At 45.3% G+C, this 25,243-nt stretch overlaps 1 protein-coding gene across 3 annotated transcripts in view; it reads right to left on the bottom strand.

Moving 5' to 3' along the window:
• FGF12 (fibroblast growth factor 12) overlaps nt 1-25,243 on the bottom strand; it is a 236,736-nt gene that overhangs the window by 53,703 nt on the left and 157,790 nt on the right. For all 3 annotated transcript variants that reach the window (XM_069792395.1, XM_069792394.1, XM_069792393.1), the window contains one exon: nt 19,868-19,971. In XM_069792395.1, the coding sequence (XP_069648496.1) occupies nt 19,868-19,971 (104 nt within the window). The remainder of the gene's footprint in view (nt 1-19,867; nt 19,972-25,243) is intronic.

Here is a 25,243-nt window from a genome sequence, read left to right as displayed (position 1 = left end):
GTGTTTCAGTTTGTGCCCATTGCCTCCAGCCCTGGAGCCAGCTGAAAAATCCAGCCCTGCCAAAAAAGTTTACCCCACCGTTTCCCAGGCCTGCAGGCTAATGCCCCCAGCATACATGACGCTAAGAGAAAAAACTGTATGAAACATGATGAGCTAGAGAGGAAGGAGAGTCCAATAGTTACGGCAGGAGACTGACGAATTTTCATCATGATTCTACGTAAATGCTCAAGTCTTCTACAGACATCCCATGTGCAATGGTAGCATTGCATTAACTTCCTCTAACTCTGCTTCCTGCTTTCAAATGGGACTAGTCGTCAGCTTTTTTGGCACAGCCAGCTTTGCTTATACATCATCACTGTTTCAGAGTGGGTACCTGGAGGTTATAGAAAAGTAAAGATTCATTCAGGGCATGCTTTTCTATCCCTTTGCTCCTAGACCCTCTTCAACACAGGTTCCCTTCTGCCAGAGGTCCATCTAGATGAGTATTTTGTTGCTGGGAGGGATCAGTACTGGATGTAGTGGTGAAGAGTGTAAGAGCATGGCCTACAGCCCTGAATTTCCAGCAATCTGTGGTATCTATGTCTTTAATAGCCATCACATATTATGTGAAGAATATGTTTTTCTCTGTTTTAAACGTGCTAATGTTCTCCTGGAAGATGTTGGCAGGGATGCTCAGAGAATGAGGCTCACCCTCCTCTGAAACTCTCAGCGGGACTGTGTTTCCGAGGACTCATGTCTAGGCTTGAACCTTTCTCCTTCTCTTTCTCTTTTCTGCACACAAACATGTATGACACTTTCACCAACTCTAGGACCTGCTTTGCTCCACTCTGTGCCTACATCTAATTAGTCTCCTATTGCTCTGCTCTGTCACATCACATGAAACTTTCCAGGTACCTTCCAAAATGCTGCGAGAGTACAAGCAGTCACTCAGCATACACGATCCTCCCTAAAGGATGGATGAAAACCCTCCAGTCCTGGCCCAGTCACTTCATTAAAATATTGCTCCAGGTAAAAATGATACAACCAAGTTTGACAGAGGCCTCACAGCTTCCTTTCCACAGAAAGCCAAACTGGCCAGTTCAATCACATTTTCTGTCTTGCAGCTGCTTTCTCAAGGAAATCTGCAGGTCTTCTAACACCAAAGGTGATGGGATGTCCTAAGCAGAAAAGGGACAGACTGACAAAGTTACTGAGATGCTGTTGTTCTGGGCAATGAAGATCTTCTAAGAAAAACCCCAAACATGAAAACAACTGAATGGCAGAACTTCCTTAGGAGTGTTTATCTCAGTCAGTTGAGGTTGAAAAGGGAATGGTTATTGAATTGTTGAAGGCTGAAAACATCCAAGAACACATTTATCTCCATTGATTCACCATAATCTAAAGACCAGGTTAAATAAGTTCTCCTTTGCAGTCTGGACAGTTATTTTCTGCTGACTCCACAGCTGCACAATAAAGAACTATTCAATGGCTTTTATTACCTAGAAACCAGAAAAGGCTCAAAGAAAAAAAAAAATAGGAAAATGGCTGATAGGGAATTCTAAAAAGGTATCTAATCAGGAAATAGCATCATTTCAAATGCATGCAAGCCAGAAAATACTGTAACAGGGGAAATAAAAACTGCAGATTTTTATTGGATTTGTGGATAACCCCCCTATTTACTAAAAGAATTGTTTTTAAACCTTTATTTTTCTCTGAATATATATATTTGAGGAGTCAGACTATTGTCTCCACCATGTATTAAGCTAATACATTAGCTGATTTATCTAAATGAACGAGAATCAAATATGTAAATCTGGTTTGTCCCCTCACCATTATCGTTACGACAGCCTCAGAGTATTATAATTTACCTACCTAGCATGCACACTGTGTTCTTCACTATGCAATTACCCATTCTGAGTATGTAAATTAATCTTTGTCCTAGTGAATGTGGATTTAGCTTTGTATAGCTGACAATGTTAGTTCCGCTGAGGCATCCCTTCTTCCTTCCTCCACAAATCTTTCAAAGGAAAAGTGGTCAATATTTGCATTATAATCACAAGATTAGGGGCAACTGGGATGTTAATTTTAAAAATTACGCTGCAGATTTGAGTAGCAAGGAAGCAGCTATAGGAAGGCTCCACAGAGCTCACCATGCACTAGCAATCATTGCATCATTGGCTTCATCATTAGAGGACTCTATTTGGATGGTCAAACTCTTAAGTACAGTCATCCGTTAGTGCTTGGGAAGATTAGACAGACAGATGGCTCCTACAGAGAGATGAGTTAGAATGATGCAGGGAGCGATATTTTCACCAGATGGATGCTGCCAAGTTTTGCAGGGCACAAGAGCTGCCCTCAGGTCTAGATCAAAAGCTAGTCCCCCAGGATCTTCTGGAGGAAAATAGTTCCCCAGTTCAGCCAAGTACTTGACCAGAGGAGTAACTGTAGACTCAACAGTTTTCCTGTTGAATTAAGGATGTGATTATGTCCTTGATGACTTATTTACTGTATAAGGCCACAGAACCGGCCAGAGAAGTATCCAGCAAGAATTGGGTGGACATGAAGGGCTGCAGCAATGGCCATCATGGCCTTCTCTTAAGTGTGTTTTCAGTAAATACCCAAAGGATAAAAGTGAATGGAGAATCTATGCAATGCCAGTGACTTACAAATACAATCAGAAGGCCTCTGTTGGCTTTTGCTCACTTTCTGGAGGTTGCAATGACTCAAGATCCAGGAGTTGCGGGAGGGGAAGTACATTGTTGATAATTACATCAATCTCAGTTCACAGAAATTGAGAAACTGTTAACCATAAAGAATTTTACAATTTGAAGTGACACTACTGAGAGCAGATCATACCCAAGTATTTGAACATATGATTGACGACTACAGGCACAAAGAAAGGGGACACTGAGAAAGTGAAGATAAATAAAAGGACATAACGAACTAAAAAGTGCATGCTGCAGAGTCTCTCACAGGGTCTTTGGAAAAATGCATGTGGTTACTCAGTTTCTCCTCTGAGAGTCGTGTGGCTAAAGCTTGTGCTGCAGAGCATGGAGGTCTTCACAGCTTCCTCTTGCTGCCCTCAATGCACTGACCTCTCCCAGTGTGCATGGGAGTCCTCTGCTGCAGAGAATAATGGTTTGATTTTTTTCAGAGGAGACCTGAGGAAGGAAATCGCCTAACACCCTGCCCTAGATTTCAGTGGGATCTATGGCTGTGACTATCTAAAGCGCCTATGCTAGTTTGGTCTCTTATGTCCCAGAGACTTCCAGTATTCGGTTCCCTTAGGGGAAACTTCGAAAAGATCTCTTGGCAATAGAAGATTTCTTTCGGAAAGTCTCCAAATGGATGTCAGGAAACAGAGTCCTAAATGATGAGCATAAAACTGAGCTTTTGAAGTCTGTAAATAAAAGGCAAAAGAACTGCAGGGATGGTGATTACTTTGAAATCCCGCTGAAACCACAGGGAGCTGCAAGTATTTACAGCACCACTGGCAATGAAGTAACTAGGTGCCAGAACAGTGATTTAGCTGAAAAATAAGATAGCTAGGTTCTGGATTTATTCTCTCAGGTGGTGCCAGGTCAATTTATTCCCTTTTGAAGTCAAACAGTGATTTCCCTACTTCCTTGCACCATTCCAACTTGGCAGACCTGAAAACCAAGAGCCTCCTCTTGCCTTTTTCTCTTTTTTAATGAATAATAGAGATAGCCCAAATGGAAGCTGCCTCCAAATGCTGTTGAGATATACACACACTTCTTTCATTCAGTAATGTGGGGCAAATAGGTCAAACAGGGCCATGGACTGGACTCAGAGAGAAACACAGCTAGGTCTGGAGCAATATCAACCCAGGAAGGCTTCAGGTGTGAGAGCCTCATGCGAGCTCATCTCTCTTTCACAGCACTAACAACCTGATAGGAAAAGGACATGTGAAGGAGAAAATCTTTTGAGGTAAAAAACAAAGCAAAAAACCCTCATGCTGTCATGTAGTCACTCTCTTATCTATTCAGGCTCTTACACAGTGACCTCAACATAGCACCCGAGTGCCTGTCAATCACCAATGCACTTATCTCCACACTGTCTCGGTGGGAGTAGGAAAGAAGTCTTATCTCCACCATATAGATGAGCAGCTGAGGCAGAGAAATTAAGGGCTTGATCTAGTTACCTAAACATAAGTTCCTAGTGCCATCTAAGATGTCCTGGGGCATGCAAGACATGCACAGGGCTGGCAGGTGGGACACAGGACCTAAGGGACATCCACAGTCTTCTGGAGGCCCAGCAGGATACGCTGGCACATTGCAGAGGGAGACGAATGTCCAGGTTTAAGGCAACTGAACTGAATCTTGCGGTCAAGGCAAGGCATTTGTGGCAGAGCAGGGAGCTGAACCCTATGAACTGCCCTGCTAGCACCCGAAATATAATAATTGCTTTCCATCTACAAAGAGGGACACATTTTTTTCACATTTTGACTGCAGGCCTGTTGTATTACTAAAGCCAAGCTTCATGTGCCCGGGACCTCCAAAATAACTACTGCTGTCAGGAGCCTGTGCATTGACTTTTTCCCAGCTAAGTATGAATGCACATCCGTATCACCTTTCAGCTACTATCAAGAAGATCCCACCTATGGAATACAGAGCTATTTGTTGTCAAACTCAACAGAAACACTTAGCTTGTAATACAAGGAGCCAGAATCAGTACCAGAGTGGCCTTCCTCCACCATATACACAAGCCCAGACCTCATGCTGAAAGGTGAGTCTACCTCCTTGTGGCAGTATTTACAGAAAGACACTTTCATTTTAGCTCGTGGCAAAACCCTGATGATGATTTACAAGCTTGTAATGAGCTTACTGAGGAAGAATGAAAGGATGGTCAAGGTCATAGCCCCCACAGGAGCGCTATCAGTCTTGACATGTACAGCAAATAAGGTTCTCAAACAGCTGCCAAATCAGAAATAAGCTGTATGCAGAGAAGCTGTGCTGGCCTTGCTGCAGGCTGTTATTTTGGTGCATTAGGCTGAGGACAGATTTGCAAAACCACTTGAGCAATTCAGACATTTGGTTCCACTTTGAAACAGCTCAGTGAAAGAGCTGGTGGCGAAGCACCAGCCTGGCAGCTCTGGCTGCTAGAGCAGCTTACTGCAGTGCAACCTGCAGCCACGCAAGCATCTCTTCTCTGCCATTTGCCCCCATTGGTTTGGGCTGTGTCCACACGCCTTGCAGGTCTTCAACCCAGCTGCTACCTAGAAACACAGATTTAACCAAACAATCCCCAGGGACAAGGCTGGTTTCAATCTTCCTTTCTGGCCTCTCTCCGAAGATAAAAGACACACATCAGACACAATTCCTTCCCCAGCCACACCAAGTAACCTCCATTGTATTCACAGCTACAACAGTGAGCAGAATCTGATCAATGTCTTAATTTACTTAAGCCTCCCAAATACTTGAAAGAGGAGAATTATTTTTATGTTGTTATTCTTTTATATGTGAAATCTGATTAGAATAATCCTGGCAAGGCAGAGAGTGATAAGCAAATAGAGTAGGTGAAAAAACGTAGTTTTGAAAGAGGAAATTGATTTCCTTCCATCCCTCCAAATTTGAATAATAAACTTTCACAAAGAACTTCTTTGCAAGAAACTCCTGGAGATGCAAGAAACTGTAATTAAAATACTTTAATAAGTCATCTCTCAGAGCTCCTTACAAAAATAGAGGTTGTTGCAGAGTAAAAAGTTTGAGACATTCACACTTGGAATCCAGTGGCCAACACTTTCATGGGGGTGCAGAAAAATTTGAAAAAACACTTGAGATTAGCCAGTGTCATGCAAGAAACTGAGGCTATAGGAATCTGGGTGCTTTGCCTGCTTTTGCAACTAAGGAGTTACAAACCAAAGTGTGACCAACAGGCATCTTTCCCTTTTCTACACCTCTGTTTTCTTGTATAAAAAAGTGGGTAATTCTCTCCTTCTTCTGGAACCCACTTTGAGCTTTCTCGCACAAAAGCAGGTCTTCCTATGACTTCGCAGAAAGATACGATGATTTCTAGTTTCCAAAACAGGCACTATTTCTAATAGATTACCATTTATTCACTAAAATCCTAAAACACTATTAACAAAGAAAATTAATTGAAAATTCATATTCCAATGCCTCAGAAAGGAATTGGTTTCCTACATATGTAGTAGTATGAGCACGTACACATTCACAACATGACCCAAATGACTGAGCAGACCATGGTCTCAGGGACGCTGGGGTAAATATAAGCGTCTCAGTTTTCTGACTACATGAACATCAGTTGGTTTGCTCTAGATATAACCCAGTGGCAGAGACATCAGAAACTGAAATATCTCTCAATACCACAGAAATTGTACCGGTCCTTCCACTGTTGCCTTGCTATGTGATAATTTACAGCCACGCTTCCACCACTAAAAAAACCTATGGAACAACATTTTCTGTTAAGTCACACCCAGTCCACCTCCAAGCAAAACTGCCAGCGCAAAGTTTGGCCCACCACTCATTAAGTTCTTGGTCATGCCTGGATGGCACAAGACGCCCTGGAGAGAGGAAGACACAGTGCATGGCACCATACCAGGGCTGTAAAGCACTACTGAAGCACCGTGAATGCTGGACAGACTGCCCAGCAATCCACCCAGACAGCTTCTGGTACCCAACCTAGCTCTGAAAAAACAGGTATTTCTGCACAGCCTAAGATGTTTTCTCAGCAGTCAGATAGTTCGCTAAGCTACTGTCTCTGTTACTGGTTTCTCCTAGTTGTCACTATGAGTAGCATCTACTGGAGCTGGACACCGAGTTAAAATAGACCCACAAGGGCCACCCTTACGTTCACCTCAGCGAGAGCAAGGGGGTGTACTGTGTGCCTCTGAAAGCAGGGCTTTAAATTGTCTGAAAATTGATGCCTGATTTTGTTACTGCAAATGGTTTTCTTGCAAGACTTGGCTGTTCAGCTCCTGGGGGCATCAGCACATTAGAAGTGCTTCTTTCCAGAGCACTGCTGCAATCCTGAGCTTCTCAGGAGCTGTTTCCAATTCTCCACCTGCCATCTTGTGAAGCCAACACCGTAAACAGCCCCAGCTCCTTGGGTGGCTGAAAAAGAGATATCTGTGGAGCCTGAGCAACTGCACTTGACATATGGTATTAAGATGTGCAAGGGAAGATGGCTGGCAGAGTACGACTCTCCTGTGGTTCTTTTGCCTGCTCCCATTATCCTCAATGAAGATTGCTAGGGACATAAATGCTGAGGAGCCAGAAAAGAAGTGAAATGGGAAGACAGAGAGGGAGAAGCAAGCCCAGCCTACACAGCACACAGCTTTCAGAGCAAACTGATTTGCTCAGACACAAGATACTACACAAACAAGTTGTGCTGCTGCTGCTGCACCAGTTCCCTGAATAATCACAGTGATACAAAAGAAAGCTTGTGATTAAGGCAAAGAATTAGGATCAGGAAGAACAGAAAGCCTAATCCAGTCTCCACGCATGACCTTGGGCATGTCACATCACTCCTCTCTGCTCAGTTTCCTTAACTATATGATGAAGCTTCCCAGCATGAGTGGAAAATTATCTGAGAGCGTGGGAGAACCCAGGAGCAACTCACAGGTAAACGATAACAGATTCTTTTCGGGGCCCACACCACTGGCCTCTGCAGCCCCAGCTGAGATAATTCCTCCTACTGCCAATGATCCAGATGACCCAGACACCCTCAGACCAGCACATCCCTGAAGCCCAATCATGGGACGTACCTTTATACAAAAGAACTGCATTTTAACAGCTCTCTATCTACCAGACATGCGAGAGCCACAGGGTGGGTCCTGCATTATGTTGACAGTATTTCTGTGGTGCTCCCATCAGAGATTAAAGAGACACAGCACCTCTCTGATCTGGCCTCCCATCAAAAGCTGGTGTTCGGCATAAACTCTCGCTCCTCCTCCTAGTCCAACACTGGCCATTATCACCAGACTACCCTGCTTCTGATTTCACCTCAAGTACTTCTAGAGTCCTTCCCTTTGCTCTGTTCCCTTCCTGCTCACCACGGTGTATGGTAGGATTCCCCGGCATCCCCAGGGAAATTCTGCTACAGGCAGTAAACATAAATCATAAACCAGGTGAGAGGGTTTAAACCGGAAACAATCTCGAGTGCAACAGGACCATAAGCATCATGACAGGGTTGGCCAAGCTGTGGTCTGCTCTTAGAGGTCCTTTATATTTTTTCCCCCCAAAGAAAAGCTCGTAGATGTGACTTCTGCAGTGATCCTCCACTTTCTCCAGCTGGAGACCATGTCTGCCTTTGGGTTCAATGTCTCCAGATTGCTTGCTAGGGCAGAGCACTGCATTGCACTTGAGGAATGGGAAAAGGAGGAGGAAGGGAAGTCCTTACACAAGGTCTCCAAGCTTTTTCCATGCTAAGCCAGAAAAAGGGCATGTCAGTTCCCAGACAGGTCTACAAGTTGGAAGCACTGGATGGCAGTGGCATTTTAGATGCCCTCCTATCACACCAGGTGTCTAAAGGACATCCATAGACATCCCTTGTGGACAAGATCCTGCTAAGCCTCTGTGCAGATGCAGATAGGCAGGCAAGAGCCAAGAAAGACACAGAGCATCGCTCAAGATGCCATGGCCAGTGCTGTTCAGTTACAGCTCTCAGAGCACGCCAGGAGAGGCAAGGAGAAAAAGGAAGGGGTTTGCCCAGCCAAAATGCCCACAGCAGCTGTAAGAGGTGCAAGAAGATGGAAGTTGCTTTGGACAAGCCAATATAACAGCTGTGAGCCTTTTTTCTCTAAGAACTAGGAAGGCAACAACCAACATTATGGATCCCAACTGGAGTTGGCTGGTTGCATACCTGCACAGCACTCTTCTCCTTAGCTGGCTGGATCCTGTCAAAGGTCCTTCCTCCAGCCAAAGTCTGCTCTGCCCTATTGGAAAGCAAGGGCCTCTTTGCAGCCATCTAGCTGACATGTGAACAGGCACAGTACAGAAGAGATGGAAACAGATGGTAACCCCTAACTGCAGATGGTGACCGTTCTCCTTGGCACTGAGTACAGACCAAAACTTAAAACCCATTAGCTGCCCCAGCTCCGCCAACAGTAGTTACCCAGTGTCAGGAGGATGGGGGGAACCTCTTTGTGGTGCACATGAATCAACTTAGAGCACGATGGGACAATGTGGTGACTCTTCAACCCACCAAGAGCGGGAAACAAGTCACTTTAAAAGGCACACGATATGTGGCACAAGTGCATGGGCTCTGAGCACTGCAGCAGGAATACCAAGAACTGCCCTTCTCGACCCCTGCTTGCTTTGGAGACGTTCCTGCTGGGGGAAGCAATAGCCGAGCATGGCCACTGCGCTTGTGGGAATGTCAAAATTAGGCTAAATCTTGGTCCTCATCTCACTTTGCACGTGCCTAGAAAGTTGGACATTATCTTTCTCAGTGCCTCCTCACCTAGCAGCCTTGTTCAAAATCCCTGAGGTTCTATTTTCCTCTCTTCTATTTCATGCTTACAATGATTTAGTGGTGGAAGAGAAAAGGCAGGAGATTCATGCTGATTACTGCCTCAGAGGCTTTAGAGAGAAGCAGACAATCTTTGTCCAGCTGCAGTAATTCCTCTGCAGTGCTCCAGACAGCATCTGGGAGCCTGTAATGTGTGCATGTGTGCATGCAACCCCCAAGTGCTGTTATCAATAATGCATTTGATGCGCAGCCTTCAGAGGAGCTCACCAAGGAAGCTTCTTATAAAGAGAATGAGAAGTCAGTCCTTCAGTCTTCTCAGGAGGAAGGTGGTGAGGAGATAGTAAGACTTACCATCGTCATGCCATGTCTTATTTATGTCAAGAGGGTGTTCACATTTCAGAAAGCTTTTAGCGTGGAGCTGGTGCCTAGGTATGTGTTTGGGGATTAGAGAGCACATTGTGAATATTAAAATACTTTCAACTTTCTGGGATTCAGCTTAGAGAAGAGCTGTGTAAAAGGCTACCATTGCTCCCAAAGCACAGCTCCTCTGCACCTTGGATGCCATTGGTATGTCAGAGGTGGCAGGACACCCTGGTAGTCTCTTTACTGCCTTCTCGATGCCTGAAACGTCGAACCACCAAATTAGCCTGTGACTCGCGTGTGTATGCAAGGGATTTATTGATTTCAGAGAAGGACAATTAATTTAACGTTGTTTAAAAGTTTCAAGGCTTGTCAGGCTTTTCCACAGAAGAGTAGCCACCTCCGCACAACAAAGCACTCTGTAGCTCATCAGCAGGGAAGAAGGTTCCCTTTCTAATCAAGCAAAAGCTGTAGGGGAGGCCACAGGCCTAAGTCTACATAGCATTCACCCACCAAGATGAATCTTTTGGTCTGGGTATGTTGTCTGAAACACAATGCTGTGAGATTAATACAAAGTGGTTAAGGAAAAGAAAAAAGGACGACAGCAACAAGACAAGCAGCAGCAGCTCTTAGAAGGTGTAACTAAAGAACAGCAAAACTGCAAGCAAGTGAAATTAGTCACAAAAGATCAAGCGTGTAACCTAATTGCATGCAGAAAGAGACGATACACCATAAAGGGACTAATAGGTACCACTCCAACCATGATTACTTGGTTTTCTAGTCCTACGAGAAGTCAACAGATCACTGTTGGTGCAGCAGAGAGAACTTTATTTAAGCTTAGAAAATAAGGGCCAGGCCGCGAGTCCAAACTCTGGTCTGAACCACCCTGTCTGGGCTCAGCCTCCAGCAAAGCAAGGATTTCCTCCTCCCATTCATGACACAGAAGAGGCCGCGACTTCACTACCGAATTCTCAAAACATCCTATCTTCTCACAATCCCGCATCCGTGACTGTGCCCTCTACTCCCACCCCCGTGCACCATCTTGTGGGGCAGGCGGCCATTAGCCGTGGGCGGGTTGGTGACATACCCGCCTCTCCTTTAAAGACGTCCCGAGCACAGGGAATCACCGACATCACTGACACAGGGACGCACAAGCCCACGAGGCTGCTGGGGCAGAACGCGGCCTGGGGCAGTGGCGGCGGCTGTGAGGCCTGGCCGTGAGCCCCGGGGCCAGAGATCCCCCGCTGCGGCCCCCGAGGATCGAGCGGGCTTTGTGTGTGCGTTTGAGCTCAAGTGATGGTTCATGTGTAAAACCACCCGCCCTGCAGAGAGTCTAGGACATTGGTTAAACAGACCCGCTCTGCAGAGGGTTTCGGGTGTTTGTTAAACCAACCCACTCTGCAGAGGGCCCAGGTTAAAGTAAAGCTTTTATTGTAGTGACGATGCCGTTGTGTCATCGTTCTGCCAAGGATCCCTGAAGAACCTGCCTGTCCCCACGGTGCCGGGTGGCAGCATCTCAAAACTCTGTGGGCCCCACCCTAGAGCTTCCTGTACCGTTCCAGAGAAAAAACTAATGAGAAAATAAAAGGTCTTACAGCAGATACTCAATTCAAAATTTACAAGTTGGAGAATATAATTAAGTACCCTGGTAATAAACAACCAGAAGATCTAAAGCACTCAGCCATCTCCCTTCGGGGATGACGCTTCCAGGCTTCGAGGAGGGCCAGGCATATTTTTAAACAAAGTCAGCCCCTGTGTCAGCGGACGCAGTGGGTGGGGAAGGATGGGCTCTGCCTTTCATGCACATCGCTTTGCGGCTCCCCTCTGACCCCCCCGTCGCAAGGCCAGAACCGGGCTCCCCCTCCGCTAGCACGTACGGACGGCAGACCTCGCAGGGCCTCTTTGGTGCACCCTGTATACCGTAAGGCCAGACGCAAGGACCAGGCATAGTTCAGGAGGCCCTGGAGCGGGTCCAGCGCTGTGTCCTGCCCGCCTGCTCTGCTGCCAGGATGCCTTTGGGCAGTGCTGCTGGCAAGGTGCCCCTCCGCTCCTCCCCGCTCAGCGCACAGATTGCAGGCTCCTTGGCACAAGCACGCCGGCCATCCCACGCGCTCTGCGGAGCTGAGCACGCTGTCAGCATGCAACACATCACAGCAGTGACTGGCTGCCAGTAGTACGAACAGATCCCTTCCACCCCGTTCTGTTTCACAGATGAGTTCCCGGCAAGAGAAGTTGGGTAGATTTGGAGTTTTCCTTGCAGTAAGGAGTGGCTCTTCCAGAAAAGACGCCAGAAGAGGCAACTGAAAGCGGCTGGTAATCCCCAGGGCCCCCATTCCTGCGGCAGGGGAGACCAGGGAGCACAGATTCAGCAAAGCACCGAGGTGCAGTTTCAGCACTTTGCTGAACTAGATCTTGTATAAGCACATCTCAGGCCAGGTTCATAACTCCCGCCGAGCACGTTTACTCCACCGATTTCAGGAGGCTCCTGGGAGGCACCATGCCATGTAACTATAGGTGCCAGAACCCAGCCCTATATCTTGGGACTCATGGTAACAAAAACCTATGGGACCTGAACTCAGTTCCTGTGATTCAGAGACTTCAAGAAAATTCTTTTTTGCTTTGCAAGTGCTTAGTCAGGATGGTATCCTTTCATAGCAAAGCAGGGATTGTTCAGGCTCCTATCCAGGCCTTTCCGCTACAGTACACTACATTCCCCACTGATTCAGCCAGTCTGGCTTGAAATAGCCCAGGTACTTTGAACCTCTCTTCCTTTCCCCTGGAAAACTGCATTACATTTCAACAATGTTCCCCATTTTTAAAGTTTTCTATCACTTGGCTCCCAGTTCTAATTACATGCAGACAGTCAGTAAGGTTTTTTTTTTTTCCCTTGGGTTTCTTAGCCTATGGCTGTCGTATCCCCTGCTTTCGCCTCCAGACCCATTAGTCACTGTTTGGCAAAGGCACACCATTCACTAGTTTTATCTATTCTATATTTGAGTTCGGTGTTCTCAGAAAGGAGATCCAAATCACTTCATTAACACACACCTGACCTCAGCCAAACACGTCCTCACTCAAAACTTTTCTCGTTTCTTTTTGTATCAGAGTTCTGGACCCAGGAAGGACAATCCTTGTCCTCCCTCCACCACAAAATAAATTGTTAATAATAGTCCCGCTGTCACCCTTGATGTCCTGGAGTTTTGTCTGGGTTTCACTTGTGGCAAACAGACAATGGCACTATTTATGGACAAAACAGACACTGGATAAATGGCATTAAAAACAAGCAAACCAGGCTGGCAAATTTGAGGAAAAGCAAAATATTAGCCCAGGGAGAGAAGAGCTCAGTTACTGGCTGCTCCTGCATCCCCCTGTCAGCAAGATGCAAAGGGAAGGCAATGAAAGGGACTTCTGCTGTGACTGCCTCTCCAGAGCGACATCGTGACAGTCAGCTTTTGGTTCTTGTTTGCTGGGACAAGTGCTCTGCTCACACATAATTTCTGCTAACTAGGGGCTTTCCTGCACACTGTCCCATCCTCAGTCTAGACATGTCCTGGAGTTTCCTCCAAAATCCAACTCAAATATTGTATTGCTATCAAGCATTCTGCTTTAACCTCATCATTTCCCCTACACTAGTTAATCGATCACACACAACGCACAGGAGAAAAATGGGCAAGCTCCGTGCAATGCTACTGCTGCTTAGTACCTGCTCCAAAGACTTTGCCTACCTGCTTATCTAAGGTCAGGTCTGTACATTTGGCCTCAAGGAAATCAGCAGAAGGAACACTGTGTGTAAGATGGCAGCTACAACTGATTCATCTCTGCGATTTCTACTCTTGCCTTCCTTACAATTTAGGGCTACCCCTCCCCACCAGCATTTTACCCTCCTCCCCCTTCCATACTTCAAGGAAATCATGTGGGATCAAAATGCTCAGCCAAAATCTAAACATTTTGTTCTGATTTTATTAGGAACAATAAAGCAATATAAAACACTCCAAAGTTCTTTCAGAATGGGAATCTGTAACATTTCTTTGGGGAAGTGTCAAAATGAGATGAGTCAGCATCACTGGAGCATTTTTCCCCAATTTTCCTCCCAAATGAAATTTCAGCAAAAGATCATACTGCATCCCAACACTGACAGACCACTGCTGACAAACGGGAATGTCCCATGCCTGCTCTTCCAGCTGGTGTTAGGTGGAACATAGCACATTCCTAAATATCCCACACAACCAAGGCAAAGAGAAGGCACTTCTCATTGAAGCATACTTATTCTTGTAATTTACACTGCTATCACATAAGACAAGAACAGCTGGCTAGGAAAACAGGATTAGGCCCTGCTGTTACTGATTTTGTCCTCTGAACTGTCTCTTGCTTAAATAGGCAAAAGCTGTCTGACCTAATATTCCAGACGTCGATACAAGGTGCAGAGCAGCACCCTCCCCATGGGAGCCCTGCTGTGGTGCTGTGCTAGGCAAGTTCAGAGAATACAGGTCCCTCATCAGGATACCAGAGAGGAAAGCTGCCCCCAAAAAACCACAGTCCCAGCTCCGCTTATCTGACAAGCAGTCCAGCTAAGTGAGGTTGTACCCATTGCTAGCTCTCACAACATCCTGAATAACCCCTGAGCTACTGTGGGCCAGCACTGGTCCTGCCCGACTTTCACCAGTTACACGCGGGATGGGGAGCTCGCTCCGCTGGGGTGAAAGGGAAACTGGACCCTTGAAGAGCTCCCGAGAGCCAAGCAGAGCAATGCGGGCAGCAGCACCTCACCAAGGGAAAAGGGACCACTTTGCTATTGATAGTCGTGTTTACAAGTTTCCATGCTACAAGCGTGGCATGCCAGGGTGCCTGCCAGGAGCTGTATTTTAGGAACATTCGATGCAAGGCAGGAATCTGCTCCCAGGGGCTGGCTGTCCTCAGCACAGCTGCTTCCCTGAGCATCCATTTTGTTCCCTCCATATTTATGAATAAGCCAGGGGACAAGAGTTTTACATCACCCAGTTAATGCCCTCATTCAGCGAGCCCCTTTAAACAGCCAGCAAAGAAGAGGAGATACTCTGGAGGGAAATTAAATGCACATTACATTGCGCTCCTGCTGTGCTTTGCCCTTGGAGACGTTTCATTCTCTCCACTGACCTGGCTCCCTAATGAGGCATGTAAACTAGGGAATCCCCCCAGCAAGTGTGCTTGCTTGCAAAGTTTGCAAAAGGGACACATCCAGGACACCTGCCTGGCCTGTCAGTACTTCTGACTGAATCAACTAGCACCACTGGTGGTCAAATAGGAATTAAAAGAAATGGCACTGGCAGGAGCAGGTTTAACACCCCAAGCCTATTAGGGGAGACAATGCAGCACTATTGATTCCAGCCCCTGACCTTGAAATGATGTAAATAAGAGCGCAGCAACCCTAGAGGAGTTGTAGCAAAATAGTTATAGCATTGCAAGCAGATTAAAAAAATACAGTTAATACACATACTTTCCCAGATGCTTGTTTATTATTATGCAAGACATGTTTATTATGCAAAATGATAGAGCAGGAAAAAAAAGCAGAGAAAAAGAAAATGCAAAGACACACTGAGCTCTTAACGTGACTTGGGTTTTTTCAATGCTGCTTTGTGGTTTTTTTATTGTGCATAATCATTCCCTTATTAGCAGGAATCTTTGAAGTGATTCAAGCTCTAATTTCAGTATTTCAAACTCAAAGGTTTATACTGTAAAACCATACTGAGCTCTCATAAGCGACCCATTTTTTTTCCTCTGTATTCTGTATCTCTGCTAGGGTTTTCTCAGCCTTTCCAATAAATTATGTATCACGATTTGCCATTTCAGAAATAATTAGAACTCCAAGTTAAACAACAAGGAATATCTGAGAGCAGTACATTTTAGAAGAGAAGTGTTATGCACTTGGGGCAAAACCAATCCCAGCTGTACCACCACTGAATTATACATATCATCATATTGAGAGCTGCAATTTCAGTGTACTTGGAGTGATTGGGTGGGCCTGTAGAGGCTGCTTCAGGAGAACCAGGTTTACCTCTCAGGCAAACCACTTTGCAGGCACTCCCTTCCCCATGCCCCTTGAGTTGTTGCAGCAGGGGTAACAGAGAGAAAACTGCTCCAAGGAGAGAAACTTCACAGAGAAAGGTTATACCAGAGTAGGAATTAATTTGGTGGTGGAACTATTAACTCCAGACGGAGACAGGAGAGCATGTTCTGTGTCTTCTCCCGTTAGGATTAGGCTGTAAACTCACTGGAGCAGGACGTACCTCTTTATCCTGTTTCTCTCTCCTCTGCAACAACCAGCCTTTGGTCTCAGCTTCCCAAGCCCTAAGACAGTACAAATAATACCCACTGCTCTTCATTCATTCTGTATATTTTTACTTTGGCATAAAATGCTAGCAGTGGATCCTCAGGAGAGTCATGTCACACCACAGAACAGGTGCCGATAAAAACATTTGTGCACCATCAGGGAATTTACAGCTGCTCTACATTACAAGAAATCGAATGGGAACACACCAATGACTCTGCAAGCTTGCTGTGAAGACTGTGTTTTGCATCCTACTGTCTGCAAAGTCAGGTGCCTCAGACCAACATCTGATTTTCTTCCCTACTAAGCACCTAATTCCCCAGTGGACCTCAGAGGTAGCAATAAGCTAGACTGGGGGAGGAAAAAAACAACAACAACAAAAAATCAGGTATGTAGTGTAAGTAAATAATGCACAAAAGTCACAAGCAGCTGCTTCCCAAGCAAGGAGGCTTTGCTATCTAATGCATTTAGGACTCTGATGTTGGCTGGGGATCTATGCTTGGCTTCAACCCAGCAACCCAACCCCACACTGTCCCTACCTATCCCTAACTGAAGAGATGAGGAAACTCATTGTTAAAGGTATCGATGTGGCTAAGCACATAGGAGTGTCTTGCATGTTTCTGCAAAGAGCCTTCTCACCAAGTTTGGCTTTACAGGACCCCACTCAGCCCTGCTTTTGTGCTGACTGGCACCAGGAAGACTTTTTCCAAGGGCTGGTTATTCTAAACCCATTCATTCAAGAGCCCATTGGCCCAAACTCAGAAGGAGCTGGCACAAACCATCTCTGAGACCAGGCTGATAATAGCCTCTGGTTTGATCCAGGGCAGAGAACGTCAGCCAAAGTCTCAGCTGACGCACACAGATTAAATATCATAAAAAAACCCCCCACCACCAAACAAAACCAAAACAAACACACACTGATGTATTCAGTTACAGCCACAATCTGAGCTCAAGAGGGAAAAAAAAAAAAAAAACAAACAAAAAACCACGACCCAAAAAACCTCCCACTTCCCTGGACAGTTATATTTTATCTGAAAGCAGTCCTGGGCCTGAGGATGTTACAAGAAGTCCTCACAGGGCTAGGTCTGGGCCAGAGAGCAGGGGAGGCAGCCAAGCAGCAGAAAAAGTTCATTTGTCAATGGATCTGTGTGAGTGAACAATATCTACGGGGAATATTGACCCATTTTTTTCAGAAATTCTTCAGAAAAGGCTCGTGAAAAAAATAGGTACATGCACAACACCAACAGAAACTGGGCTGAGCCAGAGCAAAGCTGTAGTTTAGGACCTGCTAAGCAAAGGGACAGGGACAATGTGTCCTTTGGTGTGGGCAGCAATCAGGTCCAGGCGGCAGGGCTGGGGGCCCTGCTCACCCTGGAGAGGAACAGACTGTCAAGTCCTGCCAAAGCAATTCCCCAGCACAGTCTTAGAGACTGACACAGCCATGCCAAATGTTGGAGTGGGATCCCAGCACCACAAAGAAAGCTGCAGCATCCAAAAGAGACTGCTTGAAAAGGCTGAGCTCTTTTCAGCTATATCCAGTTCTTTTATAGGACCCTAGTCTCATCCCTTGTCTTTGACATTATGAGTGGCTTGACCCACACTCCCTGCTCCTAACTGGCTTTATCCACAAATTTTCTTTTTTCTTGCCTTGTGGTCTGCTCCAAAGCACAGTGAATTCATTGATTTACTGCTGTAAGACAGAGACAGAGCCACTAGTCAAAACAAGAAGAAAATAGTGTCCAGTGAGTTCCACCTCCCTGGAGTAGAGATAGGCCAGTAGCATCCATTTACTGCAAGCAGAAACCCTGGATCATGTTGATGAAATGAACATTTTAACTCTTACTAGTTCAGAGTTGAATGCCATCAAGCCATGGCATGCAATGAGGTCCACTTCATTAACCACTGGCCATCACGGTACATCCTTAGCCTTCGCCGATTAACTGTCCTACTTAAGACAGGCACACTTGCTGGGAATAAGCAGGCCCCATTAAGCACCCTCATTTGAACACAGGTATGATCTGCTGCCTTTTAGGAGACTTCATATGACTAGCAGATGTGTTTCCTGGACACACAGTCCTCCTGCTGCCCACCATCTCTTGGTACATCCCTCCCACCCTCAGTATCATCTCACTACTGCTAGCAAGAGATACTTTGCATCACCTCTAACCTCTCAGCTGTCAAACATCATATTTCCAACTCTCCATTTCTCCTTCTGCCTGAGCCCCACGCCCTTCCCTCCCTTGCACAATTTGTTCAGAAAATGCTGACCCCGCATTGCTCCAAAAAGACCCCCGCCAGGCTGGATGCGGCTCTGTGACATACACTGCTTTCCTGCAGTCCTCATTTTCGGGGCACTGGTGGTACAAGGAGCTTCAGTGCTGGGCCAAAACCCTTTATGCCAGCACTGCACAGCACAGGCTAAAACGTCAGTCCTGACCCCCCAACTATGTGCCTAGAGGCAAGCACACACAAGAATGCAGTACCACACCATGCTTGGTATTACCTTTAGGACTCTGATAGCTTTACAAAAAGAGGAAGTTTTCATTGTTAGTAAACAATGTAATTTATTTAGAAGCAGTCATTTATGTTTACTGGGCTATGAAAGAACAGGAAGCGTCTGGCATCCACAGAGATCCAGATTGATCTCTCTGTCTTTTCTTGACAAGCAGCCAGTTTTGAGACCTATCTCACCAGGCATACTAACACATTCACTTGCCATTTTCTACCCTGAGCCACTGGGGAGACAGAGCTTTGCTACCTCCCGAGGGAAAGGGGGAAATCCCAACCATGTGAGTAGTTTAAAACTGACCAGAAAAGAAGATGGATGGTAAGAGTTAGGAAAAATTGCGTAGGAGCAACTCAAACTGTTGTCCTTTCAGCGGTCCTATCTCAATTCTCACGTACGCTTTTAAAGCAAAGTAAATGCCTAGATGAGCAGAATTGCTGCACTGTAAGTTTACACAAAGGCAGACAAGATTAGAATCTTGACTATACGCTTTAAAGATATCATAACTACAGAAATGAGAAGTGTATTATTAGCTATCACTTTTTACTATGTAGAACTAGAGCAAAGTTATTTGATGCATAAAAAATTCTGGCAAAGGGCTGCCATATTTAATAAATCACTGAATCAATTATTCACTGTGAAAATCAATTACTTACTTCAAATGAGAATCTTATGAATAACCTCATGCCCTTTCATACCATCTAAGAAAGTTATAGGGGAATTAGTCAGTAAAAAATGCCTCACTTATCTTTTATGTGCATTAAAAAGACCACACAAATACAGGGAAATTCTGCTCTGCTGAAGCACTCTGCCAACAGAATAGTCCTGAACCATCTTAATGAAGTCAGGGTATTGCTGTGGATTTACACTGCAGTCAAAAGCAGAGTATGACCCACTGGGGCACCACCTATGATCAGTTATCCGGGCACAATTCAGAAGAAGCAATTCCATTCAGTCCATGCCATTTCACAAATGGGAAACCAGAATATAACCAGCCAACCACACAACCTCCTCTACAACGTGACCTACATTAACTACTCAAAGGAACACAAAGTATATCTTCACAGGTCAGGAAATATTGCCACAAATCCCCGTGGAGACACTTTAAAGTGAATATTGCATGGCCTTGCAGCAGCTCCCCTGTTCCTGCTTTTAAAGGTTTGCTGATAACATGACCATTTTCAGAAAAAGCTGCAAGTCCTAATACAGTCTTTTCCCTCCCACCTACAAAACCAAACCACTCCAGGAACGCAACAGTGCAAAATACTTACTGAGCTGTAGAGATATCCCTCAGCATTCATGGCAACGTACAGACCTGCCTTCACCCCTTGGATTGCCACCACACGAAGACCCACAGGAATTAGATTGAAAAGGGCTGCGGAAGGAAAAGAAAAGCAAAGGTTATGGAGACATGACGCTGCGTGGTCACTGCTGCTTTTTCCCCAGGGCCAGCCCACCCCACTCCTGACTCTTAACAAAAGATACTGAACTAGAATCAAAAGTCCTGCTTCCAGCTAGAGGAAAGGTCTGCAGCCACAGGGTCAATGTTGAAATGAAATTTTTAAAAGTACTGAATGTGGCTGCCTCCCAGAAGCCTTAACACACCCATCAGTCTGTCTGATCACTGCCTTTGCAATGCCAAGGGCTCATACGTGCACTCACGCTAGCGCATCTCAACAGCTTTCCGTGGGCCAGCTGAGCTGTGGTAACTGCACACGTACACATCTTTGCCCGTGGCAAACACAACTTAGTTTAGTTCACCCTGAAACAGATTTAAGCCTAGTCACACTTTTTTTGCATTTGCCATATGCTAAGAGAGTATACTGACAGCAACCCTGGCTAGAAGGATGCAAATTAACTTGACTGTGTGCCTGCCCCTGTGATCCCTGCTGTCAAGGGAATGAAGAAACTCAGGAAGATATAGTGCTCCACGCCAGGACCTGAGCACTGCTCTTCATTCAGAAGCAGCACTAGATAACACAGAAGAGGACAAGCCCTTTCAATACTCAATTTTACTGCAATCTTATTGATGAAAGCATTGCAACCACTTCCTCCCAATTAATTACTTTATTGCTTGATTCCAAGTAGACCCTGTATCTCATTGAAAGACCTTTCACATGAGCATATACATTTACATACTGTCAGGCTTTTGCTACATTTCTAACAGAATGGGCTCAAAGAGGAGAGGACTGTCCGCACTGATAGACTGAGCACTGAAGCATTAGCATGGCTTTGTTTCCACTGAGATTTATAGGATAAGAGTATCCAGATGTTGTAGGATCCCTTGTGCTTCAGCTTACAGAGAGCTAACTGGACCTTGCCCCAGGGAGCTCAGGACATAGAAAGATGGGCACAGGGTCGGGCAGAAACGTGAGCACAAACACAATGGAAATACTTCACTCAAGGTCTTTTCCCGCACAACTGCCCTGAAACGAGTATTTTTTCTGGTTCCCTAGTCATGAGGTCAGACTGCCCCTTCCACATCCATGAAGCATTTCTCATGGCTTGTTAATGCTCACTTATTCGCAAAAGCCTGCCTGAAACATCTCAAGAGCTTTGGGGTGTTCAAATTAGCCCAGGGGAGACCTGTGAATGGGTGCAGTGTCAGAGCACGCAGTGAAGCATTCCTATTTCCCAGCTGACCATTAGGGACATCATCCTCTAGCTGATTCATTTTATAGATCATTTATGAAGTTTTATGCCTGACACATCACATTGGAGCAAGCACAGCACAGAGGGGTCTTCACATAATGGTTCTAGGAGAAACGGTTCTCCTTCTCACTGTGCCATCTCCCAGCCTCTCCTTCCCTGGGAGATGGACCGTTGCTGATTTAATAGCAGCTGTGAAGGATAAAGCAGCTTTTGCTGAAATGGCCTATTCAAAATGCTATAGCTCCTCAGGCCAGGCTAGTGTTAATCCTGGTATGACAGGAGGGAGTCAAGTCCAGTGCAATATCAGCCCCCCCGCCCCAAAGAAACTGGTTAAATATGTGTGTGGCAGGTAACACATGGATTTAACTCAACCTCAAGATGCTTCCCGAGAACCTCCCTCATGTACAGCCTGTGAATTACTGCAGAGTGGAGGAGACAGAAGTGTGTTTGGATTCCTTTCAAAGGAAGAACAACATTTATAGCCAACATGGCGGGGGGGGGGGGAGGAGGAGGACTGAAACTGTGGCTCTGTGGCTTGATTCTTAGAGCCAGTGGTTCAGACTACTAAGTCTGAACTGAAGTCCCAGGATTTGCACAATTTTTAAGAGAAAAAGCAGAGCCCAAAAGGTATGTGAAAAGTAATGGGAAACTGTTTACCTTCAACCTGAACTCTTGGTGGATTTGCTTAAAGGTCAGAGGTGGATACCTTTTCAGAAGTAAAACCTGAAAAAAGCACAGGAGACAGAAAGCCACTTTGCTCAAGATATCTAACAGGTGCCTTGGCTGAGCTGGTTTCAGGGTTGTCTCCAAAAAGGGATTCATGAGTCCCAGTTTCACATGAATGCCCTTTTTTCTCACTCAATTCCCAAGGAAGCCTAGATGACTTCCCTCACTGAGCTGCCTAAAAGGGAGGCACCTCGAGTCTGGTGACAAGAAACCCTACTCTCAGCCCCTTTTCATGCTTTTAAGCATCACGTGAAGTAAAAAATCAAAGCACGTGCTGAAGTCTTACCAAAGCCAGGGCTTGTATTTGTGATTTTGTGGGAGGATGTCAACAGATATATACAGCAAATGAAGTCCAGCCTGGGTATTGGCCTGTGAATAACTGGAGTCAAGGACAGTGCTACTCTGTACTGTCCCCAGATGAGACAAACACACTCCAGCGTTAGCTACTCAGCACTGGAGAGCTGCGTTATCGTGTAGTTCTACCATTGAAAAGCTCACCTAACCAAAGTAAAGTTTTATTTCTATCACTTTCTGACTACCATGAAGGTCTAAAACCCTCTGCAGTTAACAAGTCTATTTATAAGCAATTCCCCTTCCCTAATTTCCCCCCCACACTGAAAAATGGAGCATATTACTGCTAATAATGAAACAAAATGGGCATCATCATTCATTCCCTACAGCCAATTTGTCTTGCATAGAAAACTTGTGACAGACCATTCAGAGCATTCATTAGGCAGCGAGATGATAATACCCAGAATTAGTGTGTGAGAAGTTCTGCATGGAAACACCCACATGTCTCCAAATCTCTCTCTTTCCACCTACACATGCTAAGGGAGCACAGGAACAATCCTGTTGTGCTCTGTGTTACAGTACCAAGACCGCTGCCAGTTCCTAAGCTCCCTGGGACCCTGCTGCAGACCGTGGTACCAACATCCACAATCACGGCTTTTAGGCACGGCAGAGCATCTCCTGCAACACACTGCAGAGTGGGTGAGCAAGTGGGCAGGCAAGCAGGAGGACATGCATCTGACATAGGTAACTAACAGCCAAAGAAGTTTTTGGAAGCAAATGTCTTCCTCTATTAAAAAAAGCGGTTTGGGTCAATCAAGACTTTGTAAATTCTCAGAGCGGTTTCTGCACTCAAATCCAGAAATATCTTCAAAGAAGTTGAAACCTTTTGTTATCATGCTTCCAAATGAATGTTTCATCTTGTTTTAGAACAGATTTAAAAGCTTATAAGCTTTATTGTGGGGGGAAAATCCTCAATCAACCTCGAAAGCAAGAGGTCTCTTTTTGTCAGGAAAAAAAATTGCAGTTAAAATGAAGCAGCAGATTTAGAAAAGGGGACAAGGACTAACTCTGGTATTGGACTGGACACAGGGTGTGCTGATGTGAAGGAGAAAATTTAACAAATGCTTTTAAAACTCTCTCTACTGCAAATGGTACATTTTCTATGCCATCCGCAACTGCATGGAAAGGACATGCTTTTACTTCATGGGCAGAAGAGAAAAAAAAAATTAAGACATTGAATATTTCTGCCTATTTTCCTTCATTAAATCTTACCATTTTCAACCATCAGTAGATTTACACCTGACCCTGCTTATTGATGATCCTACTTTTAGCATGCTCCAGTCCTAAACCCTTTGGTCATAAGTATGTTGTCCACTGTTAATGTTATGGCAGTTTACCAGCTGCATAATACGTTTTTAAAATCTGAAAGCATACTTAGCTATGGGTCTGCGCTAACTTTTTTACAAAAATGGAAGAGTAAGGCAAGTCATGTGATATATAAGATGTGGTCCATATGCTCAGCTGATTTAAGCAGTAGTAAGCCAGAGGCACTAAACTAATTATATCAGGTGATTTGTTCTGGTGCAAGATATTTGTGCTGCACATGAATAAGAAAGAACTAATGGAGGATGCAATAGGCAACAGCAGCCTCAGTACACCATGAGATAGGGAGGTTTAAGATGCTGAGGAGAGTGAGGAAGGCTGCTATGATCAAGAAGATGCGTTGCAACATGCATGAGAGAATACCCTAGTTTCAGCTGGGATAGAGTTAACTGTCTTCCTAGTAGCTGGTACAGTGCTATGTTTTGAGTTCAGTATGTGAAGAATGTTGATAACACTGATGTTTTCAGTTGTTGCTCAGTAGCGTTTAGACTAATATCAAGGATTTTTCAGCTTCTCATGCCCAGCCAGCGAGAAAGCTGGAGGGGCACAAGAAGTTGGCACAGGACACAGCCAGGGCAGCTGACCCAAAGTGGCCAACGGTGTATTCCATACCATGGGACGTCCCATCTAGTTTAGGAACTGGGAAGGGGTGGCAGGGAATCGCCACTCGGGGACTAGCTGGGTGTTGGTCGGCAGATGGTGAGCAATTGCACTGCACATCATTTGTACATTCCAATCCTTTCATTATTGCTGTTGTCATTTTATTAGTGTTGTCATTATTAGTTTCTTCTTTTCTGTTCTATTAAACTGTTCTTATCTCAACCCACAGGTTTTGCTTCTTTTTCCCGATTTTCTCCCCCATCCCACTGGATGGGGGAGGAGTGAGTGAGCAGCTGCGTGGTGCTTAGTTGCTGGCTGGGGTTAAACCACAACAGAGAAGAAACTGAGGGAACCGGGTTTGCTTAGCTCAAAGAAGGGAAAAGCCAGAGACAAACTCTTCTCAGAGGAACACAATGAAAGGACAAGAGACATGAGACAAAAGCCTCAGAAAGAAATTATGACTAGATATAAAGAAAATTCTCTACAATGAGAATAGTGCAGCACTGGAACCAGAGATGTTACAAAGCTATGGAATAGCTCATTCCTGGAGACATTTGAAACAACTGGACAAGGCTCTGTGCAACTGAAGATAACCCAGCTCCAAGTAGGATGTCGGACTGGAGACACCCAGAGGTTTCCCCAGTCTTAATCTTTTTGTGTTTCTGGCTGGAAAGCCCCAAACAATATCCTAGAAATGCTGGGCTGTTTCCACCTGCTCAGTACAGTTGACCTATCCTTTACATACTGTCCATTTGCTGAGGCTTTTCAGACATTCAGCAGGATTATGCTGGCAAACAAAGAAGTCCAGTTGCTCTCAAGAAGAAGGGGCCTTACCCTGCTCAGCCCAGAAAGAGCCATCACGATGCAAGCACTGACAGCAACAGTCTGCCCTGAAAGACTATTTGAGTTCACTGGAGTTGGAAGAAAGAGATACTGCCCCAAATTCAAGTTCATATGTAACACTACTAAGAACACAAACAAGTGCCTCACCGACC

This window comes from Haliaeetus albicilla, chromosome 9 (assembly GCF_947461875.1).
Source record: "Haliaeetus albicilla chromosome 9, bHalAlb1.1, whole genome shotgun sequence".
In the NCBI taxonomy this organism is placed as follows: domain Eukaryota; kingdom Metazoa; phylum Chordata; class Aves; order Accipitriformes; family Accipitridae; genus Haliaeetus; species Haliaeetus albicilla.
The sequence above is the reverse complement of the archived record's forward strand: the minus strand, read 5'-3'. Positions and strand labels throughout refer to the sequence as shown.